Source organism: Brassica napus, chromosome C4, assembly GCF_020379485.1.
Source record: "Brassica napus cultivar Da-Ae chromosome C4, Da-Ae, whole genome shotgun sequence".
Classification (NCBI taxonomy): Eukaryota; Viridiplantae; Streptophyta; class Magnoliopsida; order Brassicales; family Brassicaceae; genus Brassica; species Brassica napus.
Window position 1 is genome coordinate 39,274,397 of NC_063447.1, and position 22,705 is coordinate 39,297,101.

General features: G+C 32.0%; 3 protein-coding genes across 4 annotated transcripts; 1 reads left to right on the top strand and 2 right to left on the bottom strand.

Annotated features, from left to right (window-relative positions):
• Positions 1-1,351: 1,351 nt before the first annotated feature.
• On the top strand, positions 1,352-2,806 carry LOC106445741. Its single transcript, XM_013887361.3, has 5 exons — positions 1,352-1,588; positions 1,942-2,056; positions 2,135-2,224; positions 2,330-2,428; positions 2,535-2,806. The coding sequence occupies exons 1-5, from the start codon at positions 1,527-1,529 to the stop codon at positions 2,637-2,639; spliced, it is 471 nt and encodes a 156-aa protein (XP_013742815.2). The 5' UTR covers positions 1,352-1,526; the 3' UTR covers positions 2,640-2,806.
• A 365-nt stretch (positions 2,807-3,171) lies between these two features.
• On the bottom strand, positions 3,172-4,942 carry LOC106390748 (transcription factor bHLH104). 2 transcript variants are annotated; one of them, XM_013831274.3, is made up of 5 exons: positions 4,644-4,942; positions 4,028-4,336; positions 3,873-3,953; positions 3,643-3,805; positions 3,172-3,567 (listed from the first exon to the last, which is right to left on the bottom strand). In XM_013831274.3, the coding sequence occupies exons 1-5, from the start codon at positions 4,700-4,702 to the stop codon at positions 3,325-3,327; spliced, it is 855 nt and encodes a 284-aa protein (XP_013686728.1). In that variant the 5' UTR covers positions 4,703-4,942; the 3' UTR covers positions 3,172-3,324. The 2 variants fall into 2 exon arrangements, with proteins under 2 accessions (XP_013686728.1, XP_013686726.1); XM_013831272.3 differs by having other exon boundaries at positions 4,028-4,339; positions 4,644-4,931.
• Positions 4,943-10,718: 5,776 nt separating this feature from the next.
• On the bottom strand, positions 10,719-11,465 carry LOC106383159 (outer mitochondrial transmembrane helix translocase-like). Its single transcript, XM_022714035.2, has 3 exons — positions 11,420-11,465; positions 11,083-11,318; positions 10,719-10,931 (listed from the first exon to the last, which is right to left on the bottom strand). Exons 1-3 carry the CDS (start codon positions 11,463-11,465, stop codon positions 10,719-10,721), a joined length of 495 nt encoding a protein of 164 aa, XP_022569756.2.
• Positions 11,466-22,705: the final 11,240 nt, after the last annotated feature.

Below are 22,705 nucleotides of genomic sequence, written 5' to 3' on the forward strand. Positions count from 1 at the left end.
TATCTAAGATTATAATTTCAAATATACATGCATATTCTTAAATATAATTTTTATGTTTAATTAAATCACATTTATATTAAAATATTGATACGAAAAAAAAATTACAATATTAATAAAAATTTATTTTAAAATATAATTTATATTTATTTATTAAAAAATATTTTAAATTTTTTTACTGCACATGGTGCAGGAAGACACCTGGTAAAAATGTAATAGTAATGAATAATCTTTATTTAGGGGATAAGGAAAAATCATTCAAAAATACTCATGTAATAATGGGTATCCTGTTATCGATTAAGCATAGTAGTTTACGCTTTAAATGCAGTAAATATATATAGATTTAGCATTAATTAGTTTGAAATCGATTTAGATATCTGTTGTTTTAATTGACAAAAGAAAATGCTTGAAGTTAGGATTAGGAAGTTTTCAATGGCATTACAATGTAATTAAAAAGATATTTTAAGGGTAAATTTATATTTGTAACTCAATTTTATAATATAGATGATGTTAGGCAAAGAAATGATTAGTATTTTAATTTTTGGTCTCATAATGCATGTAGTACTAAAAAAATTTAAATATAGTTATATTAAAATAATGAAATTATCAATATCTATTTTTCTTTCATAAACTTTAAATTTATGAAATAGTAAGATAATTAAGTATTATATTTATCGAGTAAATAAAATAAATATTATCATTATCTCAATTCAATTCCTTTTTAATACAATTATCAGTCAAAATTTAAATTTACATTGTTAATTGCTTAAATGTTATTTTTTTTTAAAGTATTTTGATGCATGTTATTTGTTTAAAGAGACAAAGAGGATTAAAAGAGGTAAATATTCACTTTCTTACACTATTTTATTGCCTGAAATATTTGATAATAGTTACATTTCCATAGTTTTATAGATTACATTGATGTTTAAAAGACAAAAATAAAACTAAAAAGTCGGAAAGATAAAAATGAGGAAGAATATGAAAAATAATTTATCATATTAGTCTTTAAATTATATATCTGCAAGAGGGTTATGTTCGCATGCACAGATAAAGAACGTAGTTTTTTATTATAATTTGTGTCGTCAAATATAAGTTCTAATATTATGTGTGCAAGTGATTTTTAATCAATAATTTATAGATTGTAAATACTTGATGAATTAAATACATATTTTTCTCTAAGTATAAAGTTATTTTTATATGATGATTTTGTTAAATATTTTTTAAATTTAGTAATATAAATTTGTAAGCTTTAAGGGTCGACGTGTAATGATAAGGACGCATATGATTGGCCAGTCGGCGTGTAAGATCGTCCACGTGGCGCATTCTTAAGAAGGAAGCAGCGAATACAAAATTGGCAATGTATTTGTATTGTACTCGCGATGACCAAAGTCTTGGAATACTCTCTCCGCCTTAATATTTCAAATTTGGCCGGCCTCTTCACTTTCTCCTTCTCTCTTCCTTTACGGACCCAAATCTAACTCTCTTTTGTCTCTCTCTCCTTCTGTCTCTGTGTTCGAGATTCAGTTGAGATGATTTCCTTTGTTGGTAGAGCTCTGTTCGTCTCCGTCTTTCTTCTCTCCGCATGGCAAGAGTATGCAATTTTCTTCCACTCCTAGATCTGCTCTTGTTACTCTCATTTCAAAATCTGCTTTTGTATTCTTGAGAGAAAAAAAAATCAAAATCTGTGTCTAATATATCAAAAGAATAAATAAATTATGGCTATCTAGACATGAATCATAGCTGAGTTAGTTTTGGGGAAAGTAGAAGAATGTTGTAAAGAAAACATATGGATTGTTGATGGTGTTGGATTTATTTATGATTTTTTTTTCTTAATTAGCTCCAAAGATTTGCTCTTTCTCTAATAGTTGAATTGATCTTTTCATATTTCAGTTGACTCTCTTCGCTTCGGTTCTATTTAATTAACCTCTTCTTTCTCTGGAGCAGGTTCAATGAATTTGGGGATAATGGAGGCCGAGCAGCTAAATCTCTAAGACCAAAGTTCAATGCTTTTGTTAGTCACGTAACAACTCATACTGGCCAGCAATTGCCACCGGTCGATGTAAGTGCCTTCTTCATGTCTAGTCAACAACAACCAAAAAATTTAATCTCTGATTGAGTCTTGTTGTTTTCTTTGCAGACGAAGCTTCTTGTTGCTGCTGCTATAGCCTTAAAGGGTATTGGTGGACTTTTGTTCGTTTCTGGCAGCTCCTTGGGAGCATATCTCCTAGTATGTAGCAACTGTTCCTTTATTGAAATATTAGTATATTTTTCATCGGTTTTATCTTAAATGAAGAGAAAAAACATGTTTTAACGCTACGAAATATGGTTGCAGCTTCTTCATCAAGCTGTTGCCACCCCGATTCTTTACGATTTCTACAACTACGATGTTGAGAGAAAGGAATTTAGCCAACTGTTTTCCAAGTTTACTCAGGTTAGCAAACTTGGTTTCTGAAACAAATATGTTAGTTCCATATTCAATCTTTTATCATGCATGATCTGAGACTTTTCTATTATGTGTTCTTAATTTGACTCTTCAGAGCGTGGCACTCGTTGGTGCACTACTCTTCTTTATTGGAATGAAGAACTCGAGGAGACATGGTAGGCAACTCCGGAGGAAGGCTCCAAAAGCTAAAGCAAACTGAAGATAGAGGAATGTTTTCATCGTTTTCTCTTTTTCAGCTTTTGTAGCACAATCTGTTCTGTATTTTGAGATTTCTGTTTTGGAATCCAGACATCGGTTTAAAGATGTATGCGATGAGGCAAAAATCTGCAAATCATTTTTGCTTTATTATATTGACACTTTTTCACACTTTCGGTTCTCTTAGAGAGAGACCATTTCATTTTCGGATTTAGACTAAATTAATGTGACTCATGCTTTTGGTTGTGGAATTGCCATCAGCTCAACAACCTCATGAAAATTCATTCGCTTGCTGAAAATTCGCTGCACAGTTCCATTCACAGAGCCTCCTTTTCAGGACTACTAACCCACAAACTGGCAAGTAATAATATGAATTTGCAATAGAATTTTGTAAAACCAACAAGCTCTCGTAGCTCAGTTGGTTAGAGCACCCGTTTAGTAAGCGGGAGTTCTCGAGTCTTTTTGATCCCCCCCCCCCCCCCCCTAAGTTTTCACAACAAGCGTCACAGTCAAAAAAATCCACAAGAAACCACAAGTTTCTGGAGTTTATGTGCATTTTATTGAAATACAACCCAAGACAAAGAGTAAAGCTTTTACACTTGCCAAACGGAAGAATCCTAAAACCAAGTGGATTAGATATCTCTCTAAATTCTCAAGTACCAAACATAATATGTAATGTAATGGAGAGTTTAAGCAGCAGGAGGCCTGAGTTCTTGATCACGAGAGGTATCACGAACGGATTGAGGCAAGTAATGCCACATTGGCATGTAACCATAGCTCGGATAAACAGCCATCTTGTTCTGATTAAATGGCGCTGGAATCTGAGGCATGAACCCTGTAGATGGAACCATCATAGACTTCAACTGTTGTTCCGTCTTCTCCTTCTCCGCCTTCAAGGCTTGCTTCTCCTCCCTCAGCTCATTCTTCTCAGCCTATAAGTCAAAACCAAATCTTTACTCTCGTTCCATAGACTAAGGTTCTTGGAATTGAGGAGAAAGTGAACCAACCTTGAGACTCTTGATCTCTTCTAAGAGCTTCTGATTAGTTTCTTCAAGCTCATGAGCTTCATCTCTGAGTTGATTCAAGACACGGATCGCATCATCGAGTATAGCCGGTTTATCGGTCTTCGGAGTCCTCCCAGGCTCTAAAACGGAGCTCAAATCCATGAACCTAAAGACACAAACCCAGTTTTAGACAATTCAAACTACAAAATTAATAAGTTTTAAACAAATTGTACTTGTCATTTAGCTTCTCCCTCCTCAATCTCTCACGACAAGCTTTGGTTCCTCCTGGTCTGACACAAGATCCAGTCCTTCCCCTATCAACACCCACCACAGATTCTTATCAAACACAATCAAGATCACACAAAGTTTGGATTTTTAAAAAGCTTACCGCTTTCTGGAGCATTCCTCATCTACATGTTCTTGTTCTTGCTTAACAGCTCCACCAGATGAGCTAGAGTTAACAACTACTTCATCTTCCTGCACAGTTCCACAATCATTTGGCCCACCAAAGTTACGAAACTGCCCTGGCTCTTGCGTTAAAACTCCACCGTACGATGTCAAATCTCCAATGCTGAAAACTTGTTCTGGGTCGCTCTGTAGATTGACACCGTATGACCCAAAATCTGGGAAGGTACCTGCTTGATCAGGCTGCAAATCTACACCAAACTGTGTGTAATCATCGAGTTCTGCTCCATTTCTGCTGAAACAGACATCTCTCTCATTCATCAAATGAGAAATGGAATCATCAAATCAACAAATCAATTTAACAGCTTAAACCGAATCAACAACGTTGTTAAACAATAAAAAAAAAATAGATTCGGGTTCGTCAAATTAACATCAAAATACACAATTAATCTCCTACAAATAGGGAAAAACATCATCTCACAGAAATTGAATTGATCATCTGAGAAATAAAAAGCCTGGGTATTTATGTTACAAGCAAATTTCGATAAATCAAAATAGAAAACAACAGAATCGATTAAAAAAAGAGATAAAGGAAGAACCTTTGATCGAAGCAAAAGAAATCAGAGACGAAATCTTCATCGTCAAGAGAAGGATACATCTGAATCTCAGGAACACAGATTTGAAGATTTGGGAATGCTTCGAGAGAGATGGACGCCAATGTCGGAGGAAAATTATAATTATTACAGATTTAAAAAATCGAGTGATGCCAAGGAGATGATGATAAGAATGGTGGGAACAATATTCTACGATTTGATATTAGTGGAAAATTAAAGGAAGGATTATTTATTTTTTTTAACTTAAAATTCTTATTCGGGAAAAGACAAATCGCGTCCAAAGAGTATTGAATCGGAATCAAAACGATATATCTGTCTTAATGACTGGATGTGGGGCTATTATCAGCCGGTATTTTGGAATTTGTTGCCATTTGCACTTTTTCTTGTTAATTTTTGCTTTTCTTACTTCGATTTAATTGAGTGTTACAGACCGCGACACCCGATTAGAATAAGCGATGTTCAACTTTTGTGATAACCAAATCAACTCAGTCATCAAACTTCACAGACAAACATTGACATATCCCAAAATGAATTGATTAATACTGAGAATGGAGAAAACGGATACGCGTTGCGGATCCATCCAGCTGATCAAACGTTTCGAGTGGTACAAGTGTGGATCAAGCTGATATAGTGGTTGAAAACATATGTTTGAATGATACAAATAGATAAAGTGACCTAAAGTACTGTACAAGTTTAAATTAATATATATATATATATAATTATAATACTATTTATTTCATAATTAAAATAGTTATTTTAAAAATATTTTTATAAAGAAATAATAAATTATTCACAATATAATATTTTTTCCGTTTCATATTGTAAGTAGTTTTAGGGAAATGTTTTTGTTTCAAAATATAAGTAGTTTTCGTATTTCTAGGTAACTTTTACATTTATTGAATACAGTGTGACCAATCAAATTAAATAGACTTATTTTTTATTGGTTAAATTATATCTAATCTATTTATTATAAAATACTTATATTATGAAACGAAGAGAATATAAATTAAGGGGATTTGCCAAAAATACTATTTTTCTTGTACCCTATTTCATTTCTACTTTAACCAACTTTACCATTAAAATTTTAATAAGGAAAAAACTTTTATACCCCTAACTAATTAAACCTAAAACTATTCTTTTCTTCCCCAAGATTTCTTCAAATCTCATATCCAAAATGAACGATACCAGTGATCAAATTCGACGAATCAGACGATGTTGACGAGTTCTCCGGCAAAAATTCTGACTAGTTGTACGGCGAGATCAGACGACGCTGATGAGCTCAAACGAACAAGACGAGTTCCCGGCGAGATTTACAAACGCTGAAGAGTTTCCGACGAGATCTGACTACGAGTTTTCCGGCGAGATCTGACGATGACGAGGTCTCCGACGAAGCTGGCAGACTCTACAAGCTCAGACGAACGAGGCGATCTCTTTCCCTACGCCTAAGAAACGCTAACAAAGGTAAGATGTTAATTAGGAATGTCAAACAGGTTGATCCGTCCCATCCTGTCCCATATCGCAGTGGGTTCGTCTTCGAGCGGGCCAGGCCCACGCGGGCTGCGGTCCTCAAAATGGCTGACCAAACCCATACCGCAAAACATGTAGGCCTTTGCGGATCGGCCCGCGGGACATAGAATTACAAACGGACATATGACTCCTGAACGCTTCAAGACATGATTCAGGACGCTTCATCGGTTTCATGATGTATCAGTTAGTGAGTTTAGTCAAGGATTGAACTGGATAAGGCAATACACTTGTTAGTTGAAGATTTTAGTTGGATCAAAACACTAGTTTATTTACTTTTGTTAGACTCCAAACATTTTAAAAATAAACAATACTTTAGTTGTTGAATCCAAATATTATAACTCATAAGTTCATAACAAATGCTTTAGTTTTCTGAATCCAAAATTAAATAAAACCAACACCAAATCAAAGATGTTATTCCCAAAAACAAATAAAAAGAAAACACCAATCACACTTCTTGTTCTTCATCTTTATCACCAACAAGCGACAAAAAGATGAAGATTTCTCTTCTTCACCATCAACTTCATCTTCTGCAAATAAGAATAATAGAAGTCATTTAAAGATATATTGAAACCTAAAACTCTAAAATGTATGATAATGTGAACAAATACATATATGCAAAACTATGAAGAACCCATTGCGGGAACTAGATCTTCTTCTTCGGTGGAAAGTGAGTTTTCAAATTTCTTATGATGACTCGAAGAAGCTCCACCGGTGCAGATCGAAGGCGCTTGGGAGACCGGAAGCATCATCGACCCTGAACCCACCATCACCGGAGCTACATAACGTTGAATCGCCTTCTCTCTGTCTCTCTCTCTCTATGTTTTAGGTGAAAGCATAAATGGGGACTTAGGGTTGCGGGTCTTTAAAATCTCGCAGACTAACCAGTAGCCCATCCCGCTTTCGACCCGTCCCGTTTTTGACTCGTCCCGCGAGGCCCGTAATTTTGCGGGCTTACCAAATGGAGGCCCAATCCCGCCCCACAGCAAGCTTTTACGGGACAGGCCCGCTGTCCAGATCCTTGATTGCCATCCCTAAGGATAATAGATGGTGATTTTCGTCTCTTTCTGTAATTGTAGCTTGGTTTATCAAAATCGATCTGTTTCTGGAAAAGAAGACCAAAATTTTTTCATGAAGTTTTCAAATCTCAAATTTATAAATTGGGTCCATCTTACTGTTGATTTGTTAGCAATCAAAAGACATAGAGCTTAACATATATTTAATTACTAACCTAAGAGTAAGACTATTCCATGATTACTTCTTTTCTTGGTTGATCTGGTAATGTTGCAGGGAATTACAAAGGTGTGCTGTGAGCTTTTGGATTTAAAGGATGCTGTGGAGAATATGTGTGGTGATATGCATATCAAGTACCTCACTTTCTTGAGGTAATACAATGCTACTATTTGTAGTTTGACTAGCAAGGTTTAGTATGTGCAATATATGAGGTGGAAGGTTATTGTTTTGGTAATGTAACGTTCTGTTTGGTACTTTATGAGATTCATTTTTTATATCTTCTTTTGTGTATAATATCTAAAGAAACATTGGAGATGGAGCATGAGTTTGTTGAGTTACGAAAGCATATTATTTTTGAATCTTGTTTTTGGAAGTGAGTGCTGATGCATAGGAATAATATGTGATTGGCTTGCGTTCAGATTTTGAAGATCGACGAGGTTGGTGAGCTGTTTGAAGAAGCAAGAGGGACTCTGAACAAGAACGTGGTTTGTGCGATCAACGAATTACATATTTATACCGCTTTATAAAAGTTGCAGAGTTGACTTCTTAATACATTCTTCTCTCTCATCTTCTTCAGACATCTCTAAATTAGGATGTTGTTGCGTCCAAGGGCTCGGACCATACTTGTAGATGGAGATCTTAGGGAGGGCGAGCCGCTGATTCCACTTCCTTCATTTGAGATCTTGGTGCTTCTCACATTCTCTTCTCCATCCACAGGAGTTAAGGTAAGTAGTAGTATTTATAAAACTAAACCTTGAAATGAGCTTGTTTGATTCTGATCACAAGCATGGTCTCTGTACAGTCTACAGAGAAGGTTGAGGCATTATATCCCTTGCTGAAGGACGTGGCTTTTTCACAAGATATGCCTTTTGTGTTGATTGTCTTTTTGAGGGACTTTAGAAAAATTAACTTGTAAGCCATTATAAATCAGTTTATAAATGTTTATAAATCATTTTTGAGTTCCTTATACTTATTCTGCCTAACATTCCTCACAAGACTTCTCAAGTTCACACATTTATATGTTTTTATAGACATATGAGATCAACTCTTGTTTAAAAACTTCTTTATACAGACTTATAAATCGTCCAGTTGTACTTTTAACAATATCCTGAAATCCAGATTTATAAAAAATTATAATTCTGTAAAAAAGCAGTGTTCACTATCCGAAAATCTTAATCTTAACCAGAATTATTCAAATAACAAGTCCAACTAAGCCTTTTTTGCTTTTTGGATAATAGAAGGAAACAAATCCTAAAATTACTTGAACTCTTGTTTAAAAACTTTTTTATAAAGACTTATAAATCGTTAAGTTCTACTTTCGACAATATAATTTTATAAGTCTCTACAAATCTCTAATTTATAATTTTATAAACTCCTATAAAACTACATTTATAATCTTTTATAAAACACTTCACATTATTGACAAAGACACCGATTGGATAATCACTTTTGGATTGTCTACTGGTTCTGTTCCAACTTCATAAATCCTCAGAGGCAATCTCAAAGATGTGAAAAATTCATTGCTATCTAACTGCAAGACGAAATAAAAATATGATGTTAACTTTTAATCATGGTCTAAAGATACCTTATCCAATCATAATGTTCATGTATTTCGATAACAGCTTTACAAAGAATATATGATAATAAAAGACGAGACTTCTCAAATTCACACATTTATATGTTTTTATAGACATATATGATCAACTCTTGTTTACAACCTTTATTTATAAAACATTGTATTGCATTGAGTTGTACTATCGACAATATCCTAAAACCCAGATTTATAAAAGGTTATAATTCTTTAAAATGTAATGTTCACTATCGGAAAATCTTTCTCCTAACCATAACTATTCAAATGACAAGTCTAAATCAACCTTATTTGTTTTTTGGATAACAGAGGAACGAAAATCCTAAAATTACTTGAACCCAGATTTATGAAGGTTTATAATTTTTCGAAAATTCAATGTTTACTATCCAAACTCTTTCCCTTAGATCGACATGTTCTAAACCTACCTTCGTTGATTTTCTTCGATAACAGAAAGAACAAATCCAAAAAATTACTTGAATCAAACAAAAAATACACAAATTAGAAACGTACCAGTATGAATCGTGGAGAGGAGGCAACATCTTTGAGGTTTTAATTGTGATTCTTGTAATATCTTGTCGCCGGCTGCGTGAGAGAGAGTGACGATGGAACTCGGCGGAGACGAGACGGATCTCGACGGGGACGACAACGACGATGGAGACGACGATCACAATACCTTTATTTAACCAATTTATAAAGACTTATAAATAATTATAAACTCTTATTGATGGGTATATTTTTATAAGAGTTTATAAATGATACACAATACCTTTTAAATTTTTACAAAGGAAATACCAGTTTATATACACATAACATTTTATAAATTGATTTATAAGAGTTTATAAACTGATTTATTATTAATAAAGGCTTATAAATGATTTCTAAATCTTCATAAATGATTTATAAACATTTATAAATTATTTATAATCCTTATAAAACCTTATAGACTGATTTTATAAACTCTTATAAATGAATTATACTTTAATAATATATTTCTAAATATGTGTGTTTTTTTATAACATTGTTGCTATTTCGGTTGTGGTTAACTCCACTGCTCTCAACACCAAGGCCCCTGAGAAAGTCGTCTTTCATCTTCTCACTAATGCGATGAAGTCATGGTTTGCTATGAACATGGACAACCTCAGAGGAGTCACTGCTGAGGTTCAGAAGTTTGAGTATTTCAAATGGCTTAATGCTTCTTATGTCCCCGTCCTCAAGCAGCTCCAAGACTCCAATATGCAAAGCTACTATTTCTCTGGACACAACGACGATGGCCGCGCACCGATCAAGTTCAGAAACCCCAAGTATCTCTCAATGCTCAATCATCTCAATGCTCAATTATACCTTTTTACAAGGCCTTATAAAAGAAACTGTAAAAGAATGATGTTCTTTAATAAGCAAAGAAATGGTGGAAAGTTGGTTAATTTGGTGAATATCTTGTGGTTTCAGAGAAAAATGTAAGTTGATATGTTTATCTTTGCTTTGGTAGTTACATTTAACATGATCTAAATATAGACCCTTTTAAATAGTTTTATAAACCTTTATAAATAGTTATATAAATATTTATATGTGTTTTATAAACTTCGTAGATGGTTGATATAAGGTTTTATAAGCTCTTATAAAATTTATAAATGGTTCATAAATGGTTTTATAAACTCTTATAAATGATTTATGTACAAAACTATTTCATATATCCATATGATTGGTTTTATAAACCCTTATAAACATACATGAATAGTTTTATCCTGAGAACCAGACTGAAGGTTAATGAACCGAGAGACCAGTAGTTTCGAGATTCCACTTATAGCTGCTTCCATCTCATTTGGTTCCCTTGACCATCTCAATCCACAGTACTCGCTTGCTGCAACTTGCGTCTTCTTCGACGTAGCAAGAACTTTCTCCAAATCCAACTGTGACATTGGCCTAGGTACCTGACAAACAAAATGATAGCAACTCACAACATCAACACTCTTGCAAATTTGGTGAATGCAACAGCATTGAACATTTTCATATGAAACTTAGAGGATATGGTCTCCATTTTCTCTCTTCCTCTAGGATTTCTCTGATAGGAAAGTAAGCTGCTTTCTTGCAGAGCTCAAAGATGTACGATCCGGTGTAGCCTTCGCACAGACGAGCTAAGTGATCGTAGTCAATATCGGGCTCCACCCTCTCTCCTTTCAGCGTCACTTTCAATATCTCAGCTCTCTCCTTACGTTCAGGAATTCCAATCTCAAAGGCTTGAGGAAGACGCCTCATTATTGCTTCATCAAGCTCTGATGGTCTGTTTGTTGCAGCAAGTACCATCACCCTCACATTCGCTACAAAGCAACCATTATACTCATTTAAAAACTACTGTATCCAAGTAGAACGTGCTCTAGACTGCACTAGAGTGGGCTGAAAGGTGAAGGATTCAACTTACGATCAGTAGAAAATCTATCCCATAAAGCCATAAACTCAGTCTTCATGATCTATTGAACGGGGCTGGTGATATAGGATAATATAAGCAACAGTTTAATGTTCATGTATTTCAACAACAATCTTACAGAGAATATAGGATAATACAAGCAACACTTCTCGAGCTCACACATCTTAAAATTACTTAAACCCAGATTTATAAAGGGTTATAATTTTTTGAAAACTCAATATTCACTATCGATACTCTTTCTCTTAAATCTAACTAGGGAAATGAAATTTTCTGAACCAACCATCTTTCATTTTTTGATAATAAAAAGAAGAAAATAAAAAATAACTTGGAACAAACAAAAAATACCCAAATTGGAAGCATACTTGTTGAGAATTTGGAAGAGGAGCAGACATTTTGAATCGTGTAGTGTGATTGCTCTTGTCGCCTGAGAGAGATGATCTCGAACTCGTCATCACCGGATGATCTTTCCAGAGAGACATCGTGACACATGAGAGAGAAGAACTTATTTCGTTGCCGTCTCAAGCACCGCCATCGCGAGAATTTTGGAGCTTTTGAATATCGGCTCTCTGAAATTCTTCTGTTGCCGGCTGCTTGAGAGAGATGACGGATCTCGTTTGAGAGAGGCGATGGATTTCGACGGATGAGAGAGATGATGGATCTCGACGGGGAGAGAGAGAAGAAGTTGTGTTGAAATTAGGTGATGGTAGTATAGTCTTTTACACATTAATGAATATGGTATTTGTGAAAATGTCCATTGATTGGTGGTATACTTGATTAGTGGTACCCAAAAAAGTGTATAAGTAAAATTTCCATATAAATTAAACATATATATTATTCTTTTGAGTTTGAAAATTAGATATGTATATGATTTTGGATGATTTTAAAATAACTATATTTTGATAAAAAGTCGTGTAAAATATATTTTTTATTATTTTTCAAGGAATTAATTTTTATTTACTTTTTAATAAAATTTCATTATTTCTAAAAATAGTTATTTTGAATTCGATTGAATATTATAAATAAATAAATATATTGCCTTAACTAATTCAAACTATCTCTTCACTAAATATTTTTGAATATAATATATAAACTATTATAGATATCAACTATATATAAATATCAATGTGTAAATTTTATATTGGTGTGAAGTATTGATTTAGTATATTTAGTATTATGAAAATATTATTTACTTAAGTGTATTAATTTAGTATTGTTATTATTATTTTTAATTGGATATAAGTAATTATATCAAGATAATGAACTATCTAATAACAGCATACAATTATTTAATGTTTAAAAATTATATACAGTACAAGGATAAACCAAACTACCTGTAAACATGGGGTAGATGAAATACTTCACTTGTGGTCCAAAAATTAAGAACAAACAATAAAAGTTTTTTTATTGAATGGTGAAAAAAGAGTGGATGATTTTTTTTTGTCACAAACCAACTTCATTCATTTACTTAGTTTGGTGGGGGAATTAAATCATCCACAACCACCCCGTGTTCAAACAAAGACAAAGCATTCTTTGCTATCACATCTGCATCCATGTTTTTTAGACGAGAAATCCATTTGAAGGCAACAATCTCAAATGCACTTGACAAGCTTAGAATATCTTCCACAATACCATACAGCTCCAATGGCGCTTCTTCCCCGTTGATGAACTTAATCAACTGAGCAGAGTCAGATTCAAATCTCACAGCTTTTCTTCCTTGGGCTTGGCAGGCAGCAACCGCATCTCGGAGGGCTAGCCCTTCTGCAACTAGCGGCGAAGGGATGAAGCTGACACCTCTCTTCCCCCAACAGCTCTGCTCCGGGTTCGTCACGATCCAGCTCAATCCTGCATCGTGTGTTGTTGCTGACCAAGCGGCATCCGATTGGGCTATCGAGTCAACCTTGAGGGTAAGTTCCAAGGGTTTCCCTAAGGGCCGCTTCTCTACTTGTACATGTGCCACCTCCCACTCCTTAGCTGCACCTATAGCCTGCAATAGTACATCCGCCGGATTCCCAGCAAAATTTTCAAACACATACTTGTTCCTTGCCTTCCACAGAGTCCAAAAGATCCATGGCACTAGAGGAGTAGATATGATTCGTGTTGGAGGTAGGCATTTGAGGGAGTGCATCTCCGACCACTCGGCTCTCAAATCTGTCAATCCTGCTCAAACAGCCCCAAAAAGAAATTGTCGACTGGTTAATCTATGGATATAAGCATAGTCAGTTATTTGTTTCCATTCAAATTAAATTTAATATCATCCTAAATTGTTTCAATAGCAATATATATTAATAGATACAAAAGTAATTAAATGAATAATATCCTAACTTATAAAATCATATTAGAAATAAATCATACCTAGATGCAATATTGCACTTAATATCATTTTCATCTAATTATGCTTTGAAAAATGTATATTATATTGCAAACATGTTTTTTTTTAATATGTGGTTTGATTTGAAATCGCCTCTGGTTAAATTTTGCTGATACGAAATATTAGTAACAACATATACAATATTATAATTATCTATACAGTTTAGAAGTCGCCAATAATGCCTAGCGCCGCTTAGACGATTGGCCAGAACACTTTCTTGAACACCGATATTTTTTTTAATTAACAAAGTTAATAATGAAAAATAATACCAATATCAAATTTTATTCAGTTTTCGGATTTATATATGATATTTTATTATATATTCAGCTTTTGGATTTTATGATAAATTTTATTAACTATATAGTAATTTAAGCAGTTGAGACAAACAAAAAAAAAATAGTTACGTGTATCTATTTATATAAAAGAGAGTTTCCTCTCTCCTGGGCGTGCCACGTCAGCATCCACGTCAGAAAATCGAAGGCCCTAGGCGTGACACGTGTCCATGTAATTGAAACTCACTGTTTCATTAAACGAAATATGTACGTGGGTTTTTTTTGTATATGAGCTTTATGAACTTTAAGCCTCTCAACCCTCTCTTCCAGCCCAAAGTAAATCAATCGTAAGCCTCTCAACCCTAGGCCTCTTTCGGATTTTACGGTTCAAGCCACTCTTTCTTCTCCGCCGTTCCAGAGTCTGAGCTGTGGAAGTCGACATGAAGAATCTATTCGTAGGGTTTTGATCGCGTTGTTTGATCTTCGTTTTAACAATCCAAAATGCCTCCGGTTACAGATTCATCGTGTTAACCCCTTTTTAAATCCATCAACCACGATCTATCATTCAATTCGAGTTTCTCTTAGGCAAGGCGGTGTATCTTCAAGTATAAAAAGGTTAGTCTTCATTCCCTTGAAACCATCTTCTCAGTCAAAACAATGCAGTAAACTTATTTTTTTAAATTGATCGAAAAAGTTTGACAGTGTTTTGAAAGAGATAAAGCTTATGGCTTCAGTTGACATGATTAACTGAAGACGTCTTTTAATTGTGTGTAGTGTTCTTCACTAGGTGATAAACAGAGCATCAGATGGAGGAATGCCACCTCTTTATGTGGCTGCTCTGGAGCGACACATAGAGACAGACAGTGCAGTTACTTTTGATGTGGGAGCTTTTCTTGCTCAGATCACTGCCACAATAGATCGTAGAGGTTATTCTTCTAAAGGAGGTGGTTGCTTACCATTTTGATGAAAACAAGAGATAGAGCTTTGAGAGAATGGTTGGTAGAGAAAACTGGAGAAAACATAAACATAAATTTTGGTTCTGGATATCCTAGAGGTATACTATGTTTATTCCTCAAATCTTTTTCTTTTAGTAACTTTTTGTACAGTAATACAATTTAGATCCTGAGACAGAGGCATGGTTAAAGCAACACAAACATTTTGTGTGATCACCTCCTCCACCAAGCGAATGCATATAAGATTATGAATGTGAATGAAAATACCAAACGGTTGGCCTCGGAAAATAAGTCACATGGAATCATTTTTTTTTGTTTGTTGCTCTTCGTTCTCTCAATCACTTAGCACCTGATAACTAATTTGTGTACAATTATATATTTGAAAAGGTTTCAGCATGATGTCTACCTTATGTCACAATTTTGGTGAGCTACTATTCTACTTTCACATCTGGAAATCATGAATTTCTCAATTTTTAAAGTCATATTTTCCCCATCCGAGTTTAGTTTCTTCTTCCATAATCATGAAAGCTTCTTTTATTAAAAATCTACATCAGCTAATGGTATTTTAAATAGATTGTGTGAGGGTGCAGCAACATCATAGAAGTTTGCTGGAGGGATTTACAAAGACTCAAGTGAGCACACTTGCAGTGAGGGAGAAATTAAAGTTGATGTCATACATTTTAGATTATGATTCCAGAGAAGTAATAGCATTTTCTGTTGCAAATTTTGTGGTGTCTATCACAGACCCGTTCCTTGGATTAATAGTTGCATGCATTCATGTTGACTGATATATCATGGTGAGCCACTGGCCTATTTTTTAGATTCATCATTTGTTAATGAATACACGTATTCTTCTATGACAGATGCGAAGTTTGGAGGTCATAGAGAAACACCAGATGAAACAAGAGTGACAAGCATAAAGGAAGAAGACAATTTGTTCCCATCATTTGTGTGTCATTCGTATAATTTAAGAAACAGAGGTGATCTAAGTTTTATTGATAATGAAGCTTTGATGAATAATATTTATATTACTACCATATTTGTCTGTCTTTCTATACAAGATGAATAAAGAAGTGTGTTCAGACAATTATTGAGCACTTACATCCGATAAAAGAAAAATGGTAATCACAGTCATCAGTCTCATGTTATATAGAAATCTAAAACTCATTCGAATTATATAACATATCCACTGAAAAACTTATTCAAAACAATGCAGGAAAATTGGTGTGCTAAAAACACTTATTCCAGTGATAATATTAAAACTTTAAAAGTAAAATTGTAATATAAAAAAGGTTACTAAAAATAAACATATATAAGAGGTTCTTTACCAAAATAGATAAGAGGTCAAGCTAAATACGACAAAGAAGAAGACCAAACTACATTCCCATTTTTAGTGCTTTACTCATTTTTTTATTTCAAAATTATAAATATTTTATAATAATACAAATTGTATGCGAAGGTAAAAAGAATTTTGTGTTCCAAAAAAAAAGAATTTTATGTTCCGAACTTACAGCAAACAACCATATGAAGTTTTTGTATATATTCTGACAATTTTTTTAAAAAAAATATATACAGACTATTCTAAGAATTTTAATAAAAATGAAAATACATTAGAAAAGATATCATAATTTAATGAGAAATTGCTTAAAATACCGTATTTTAGATACCACACCCAAATCTTAATTATTATTTTTAACAAAACATTATTTGATTTATTTTTAATAATCTATTTTGATTCTACGATATAAGATGTTGATTAACATGTATTTTTCCCTTTAATGGGGGTCAATAGGAGAATTCATGGACCAGCGATACACAAATATATAACCAGCGCTTAGTATCTAATATCTATAATGTCTCATATCTTCATTCTTGGAATATGGATGATGAAAACCAAGAATCTCATAAAAACTAATAATATGTAAAAATGATATTTATAGAGAAATTTAGTTTTCATAACATAAGAATCTCATGAGTGTTTGATTGGTAGAAGATGTGGATTTAATTATTTTGCTTTAGAATATAAGCTATAAAAGTTTTTGTTGTAGCTACAGATTTTATTGATGTAGATATATATTAATAATTTCCAACCCACTAAATATAAAACTCTAGAAAAAATGATTTCCATAACCAATATTTTTTTCAATTATAATTTTTGGGCTGTAGTTTTAAATTAATTTTCTTAGAACATGATTGATAAATTTATGTGTTTGTGAAAAAGAAAAGTATAGAAAGCATTCAGAGTAATTACCAATCACCTTTGAAAACTATTGTATGTTTCTCGACGTTTATGAAATTTCAGAAAAAATATTCAATAAAAAATTAACTGTTTGCCTTTTATCAAGGTATTTACAAAAAAAAAATTATTAGATCCAACATTTTTGAAATCGGAAGAAAATTTTTAACAATCCCATTTTATCTTTCATGTATACTTCTAGAGATTTTGGTGAGAATTTAAACTCTTAGCCACTAATTATAAAATAAAAATTAGCGAATAGGATGCACATAGGAGTTAGGAAATAAAAATTTTAAATGATTGGAATTTCAACCTATTTTTTTACTGTAATAACGTTTTTTAAATAATGTAATTTTAGCATTATTTATGTTTTGCATTCTGATAAGTTAAAATTCATTTAAGTAATTTATATTTTTTTATAGTTTCCAATATATACTACATATTTAAATATGATAACATAATATTTTAATTGAATAAAGAATTTATGAAAATATAAATAATAAAACCAATCTGTTTACATAATAGTAATAGTAAACAAATATAACTAACTTACAAAAATCTTAAATAATTTCCAAAAATACTAACCTACAATAGTAATAGCAAAAAAAAAACAATTAACCAACCAATCATGGATTCAGAATTATCACAAAAACTACAAAAATACCACCTACACCTATCCACACAATATAATATATTATACGCCGCAACCAACTAATATAGATATAAACATAGAAATCATACATGATTAATTTTAACTAACATATATACATAATCCTTCTACGCACCAACATTCTTAAAATCCTTAAATATTATAATACATTTCACTTGAGTGAGTGATGTAAATAGTGAAGTTAATACAACGTATATCAAAACCAAAACAACAAAAAAACATATGATAAAAATGGTTGAATGATTTACTTGTTATAAATACTTTTTAGCGACAAAATATCTAACGGTTTACACGTTTCGAATATCAATTTGTATCTTGATTAAGAATCCCAATGTTATTACAAATGGTGTGTATCAGTTCGACGCCAGGGAATAATCAACCCATATCATCAAAATCGTATATATACATCAACATCGACATAAAGAAGAGTCTACCTTGTCATCTTATGGTCAGTCCTTGTCATCTTATTGGTGGTCACAGTGAAAGAATAAAGGATCCCTAACTTTTTGTAGCTCTTGGAACAATGTAACGTCGTTTTTTGTTTCAAAACACATCTCAAAAAAATTATTCCCCACCGTAAAATTATAATCTTTTGAAGAATCCTCTTATGAAATTATATTGCTCGCTGCCCGTGAAAACGACGCATGTGGAACGCACGACGAAAAATAAACAATTTACTATTTTGTCAACTGTATAAATTATTACAATTGTCTTACTTAAACCATTAGACAACTTGATTGGTTTATCGGCATCGAATGAATTTTATATGCATCTGGCACTAATTATAAAACATGTTCCGATAAATTTGACAACATTCTGACTTTTAGGTTACTAAGACCAGCATTTATCGCAGGTTTCTAAGATGGTTTTAGGAAGAAAAATAGTGCGCGGATCCCACCATTTTAGAAAAAACAGATAACAAAAGTCGTGAAAGAGTGATTGACTTTTGCATGTTTCTTGTACTGTTTGCGGACCCCACATATATGTGACGATCCGCGATTGGTTACCTTTTTTATTTTTTTTTAATCAGATAAAAAAAAATTAAATTTTTTAGTTGATGTTGTCAAAAAAAAAAAAAAAATTAAGAAACCCAAAAACAAGTTTACCGATAATCCTGCTCTAAACATTCTGACTTTTAGTTTACTAAACTATATGGACCAAGTGTGTGTATTTGACAACGTTCGAAACCATAGTTCTTAACAGTTGCTGTAAATGGACCAAGTGTGTGTGTATATATGTGTGATCATAATTTTAGCATGTTATTTTCCAAGCATTGAACACATGATTTATATGATGTGTGATTGGAAAATATGGAGTAAACGGGAGAAACATCAAAAGGTGAAAATGAGAGAAAAAGTAAAATATGGGAGAGAGGGTAATATAAAGTAATATATTTACCTAGCTTGAGTTAGAGTATATGTGTCAGTGCATTTTACCTTCTTTCAACAGTAATTAGAGGAACTAAGGAGGAAAAGAGATTTCACATGATTGGTATATTTTTACAGTAAATAAAAGTAACTATTTTTCATCTTGATTATTTACTCTAAATGTCTTATACACTCAAAGCCGATAAGCAACACTTGAGTGAAAGCAAACTTCACACGATCAAACCTTCGTGCAATACAACACATAAAATACCGGTGTGGGGTTTTAGGAAGGCATTTAACGCTGAAATCAGTACGAATAGTTAAGAAAATGGAAACAACTGTCGGGAAGCTATCTTTTAAGGCTTTTCGAGACATGAAAAACATAGAAGTCCTAGATCTCCATGTTAGTGTGAAGTGAACCTTATTGGAGACAATTAGAGTCTAGAGTCAGCCATGAGCAGAAGCAAGAGAAGTTTGGACATTTGGCCTTAATCCAAATTAAGTATTTATTCGTTTGTATAATCTCATAAAGATTTCAAGTGCAGTCTAATGGTAAATGTAGATGTTTGTAAAATTTTGGATAAATGACTTAGATAGTACAAAAAATTATTATGACGAAATTAGCACACAAGGAAAAAAATGATTATATTAACACTAGTTGAAAAATAAAATCGCTAAATTACTTCAAATCCTAAACTTTTACTCTAACCACATCTCCTAAACACTTACCTTAAATCCTAATGATTAAATCCAAACAGAAAATAAAAATATATTTTTACTTTAAATTAGTATTATTTTTTCATTTTTCCCTTTTATATGCTAATTTTGGAATGATAGAGTGTTTTAGTACTAATTTAGGGTATATCTTTCAATTTTTACAGTTCAATTTTCTTTAATAGCCATATGTTATAAACCATACTAGATGATAACCCGCGCCCTACGCGGGATGAGAAGATTTAAATAGATTTTTGAATCAATAGGTATTAGAAAGTTAATAGTCTTAGAAAGAAATATTACATGTTATATAATAAGGAGGATTCAACGAAAGTGTGTATGTCTATATAAATTAAGCTTGGATTTTTTTTTAAAAACTTGTGTATTTGTTTTGTTTAATTGAAGTATATTTCGTGGAAATGAATCCATAAGAGTAAGCAAAAAACTTATATAAAATAAATTATGAAGTAAAGATAAAAACGAAACAAAAGCAATAAAATTATTGTTTTCATAAAATAAATTATAAATATAAAATAAAACGAAACATAAGCAAAATAATACTAAAATATGAAAGAAACAAAATATAATATAGGATACAACTTTACGGATGAGGAGATGTAGGGGGGTTATTGGGCAAAGAATTTAGAGGAGTTATTAAATTTTGAGATTCCTTTGTTATTGGTTTGTGAATTTTTAAAATCTAAATAGAATATATTGTTATTGGGGGTGATGATTTTTAAATTCCACTCAAAAACATTTGTTATTGGAAAAGTTTAGTTTTCATTGATTTTAAAATTCTATTAAAATCTGTTGTTATTGGGATGTAAATTTTCTTTGTTTTTACTCATAGTACTCAACTTTGAGAATATCATCTATACCCATAAGATTTTTGAAATCAATGTAATAAAATACACTAACATACAAAAACTCAAATTGAAGAATGAAATAATATACAAATCACAACTTTAACATAATACAATTCACAAGTAAAAAAAATAGAAAAAAATATTAAAAATATAAAATAAAAATTGTAAAAATAGTTTTAAAAAGCACTTTCAAATTTTTTTAAAAAACATTTCAAAATAATAATTCAAAATTTTTTTTACAAAAATTCAAATTTAAAACATATATTTCGAAATTATATAAAAAAATATTTTTTGTTTTTTATTATTTATATATCTATAAAGTAAGAAGTAAAAATTAAATTTTTTGGTCATTTTATTTCTTGAGATCTTTTTTGTGACAAAAACTTTTTTAAAAATTGTTTAAGAATTGCCTTAATTGAAATGATTTTCTTTCCTTTTTTTTCTACCACCATTAATTTCTTACTTTAAAATTTAATAACAATCAATAGAATTCTATACACAAGTAATGAAAATCTATGTAAAAGTATTTGATAAAATTTGTTAAATCTAGTTAACTTGTAAAATCCTCTCAACTATTAAAATCATCAAATTTCACAGAAATTCATATTCCAATAACCCCCCTGTAATCATACGGCCTTGTATTTATATATGCAAGACGCGGGCCGATGGCAATTATAGCTATTTGCCATAATTATTTCCGTAAAATCAATTAAAATTATGTCCAAGGCAAAATATTCACTTCCCATTTATATTCAAAATACTGAATTTTGAAAACTTGCCTTGATCGTTGCTATGCGAATTTATTAGAATAGTATAGGAAACAAACTGAGATTCTAGTCAACTAAATTAAATTCAAAATTAGTCACTGAAGATCAAAAATATGATTATATGATTCGGTTTCGACGATGAATTTCCATTACCAAATTCGGCCAATATTAATGAGTACATATATAACCGGAATTAGTGTTATATTTAGCTTCATATTTCCTAATTTGAAATATTCATACGGCAATCATGCATTGTCACGCAAGTATTGTGTGGTTGACAATGCCTTTATGATCTTTGAAAATTATATTATGGCAATCAATACCATAATTGCCATATTTCCTGATTTATTGCATTGATAAATGGTTATCGACATTGCCAAGGATCTCGAGTATACATTGAATTATCATTGGTTATTTTCATATGTGATATAATATATAGTGTGATATATTCGATACATGAAAATGAGATTCCTTAGTATGTTTTATGTAATATAATATATGGTAACCGGTTTTAAAATGATATAAAACACATTAACATAAAATCGAAAAGTAACACAACAAAAGCAACACTCGGTTTTGATATCATCTTCATTAAGATCACATGTAAAGATACATTAAACCGATTTCAAATTATAAATTATAATCTTCATTAAGAAAAAAACATTAAACTGATTTCAAGTTATAATCTCATTTGATATAGTGTGATCTCGAGTATACATTTAAACAACATTCGAGTATAGTAGTCATATGTAATATAATATATGTCAACCGGTTTTAAAATGACATAAAACACATTACCAAATAACCGGTTACTTCCTTCGTCTACATTGAGATTGTATGTTACCAAGATATACTATTAAAACATTATGCTAAGCTATAATTAATAAATAATGGCAAAGAATGTAATAAATCTAGTAAAGAGAGGATTTTAAATTAGAGAGTGTGAGAGTTAATATGGTGATGCCACATAGGAAATGACATTTTGGTTAATAATACATGGGCATAAGGTTAGTCTTAAAAAATGTTCCTCTTTTAAATCGAGAGAGAGAGAGAGAGAGAGAGAGAGA

Excerpts from the sequence above, each read along its gene's own strand:
- LOC106383159 (XM_022714035.2), bottom strand. The coding sequence starts at position 11,465 with ATGAAGACTGAGTTTATGGCTTTATGGGATAGATTTTCTACTGATC. Across the intron at positions 11,319-11,419 it reads GGATAGATTTTCTACTGATC|CGAATGTGAGGGTGATGGTA; the intron begins GTAAGTTGAATC and ends GTTGCTTTGTAG. Across the intron at positions 10,932-11,082 it reads TCTTTGAGCTCTGCAAGAAA|GTACCTAGGCCAATGTCACA; the intron begins GCAGCTTACTTT and ends TTTGTTTGTCAG.
- LOC106445741 (XM_013887361.3), top strand. The coding sequence starts at position 1,527 with ATGATTTCCTTTGTTGGTAGAGCTCTGTTCGTCTCCGTCTTTCTTCTC. Across the intron at positions 2,225-2,329 it reads CCTTGGGAGCATATCTCCTA|CTTCTTCATCAAGCTGTTGC; the intron begins GTATGTAGCAAC and ends ATATGGTTGCAG. Across the intron at positions 2,429-2,534 it reads TGTTTTCCAAGTTTACTCAG|AGCGTGGCACTCGTTGGTGC; the intron begins GTTAGCAAACTT and ends TTGACTCTTCAG.
- LOC106390748 (XM_013831272.3), bottom strand. The coding sequence starts at position 4,702 with ATGTATCCTTCTCTTGACGATGAAGATTTCGTCTCTGATTTCTTTTGC. Across the intron at positions 3,806-3,872 it reads AGGGAGAAGCTAAATGACAA|GTTCATGGATTTGAGCTCCG; the intron begins GTACAATTTGTT and ends TTGTGTCTTTAG. Across the intron at positions 3,568-3,642 it reads AAGAGATCAAGAGTCTCAAG|GCTGAGAAGAATGAGCTGAG; the intron begins GTTGGTTCACTT and ends TTTGACTTATAG.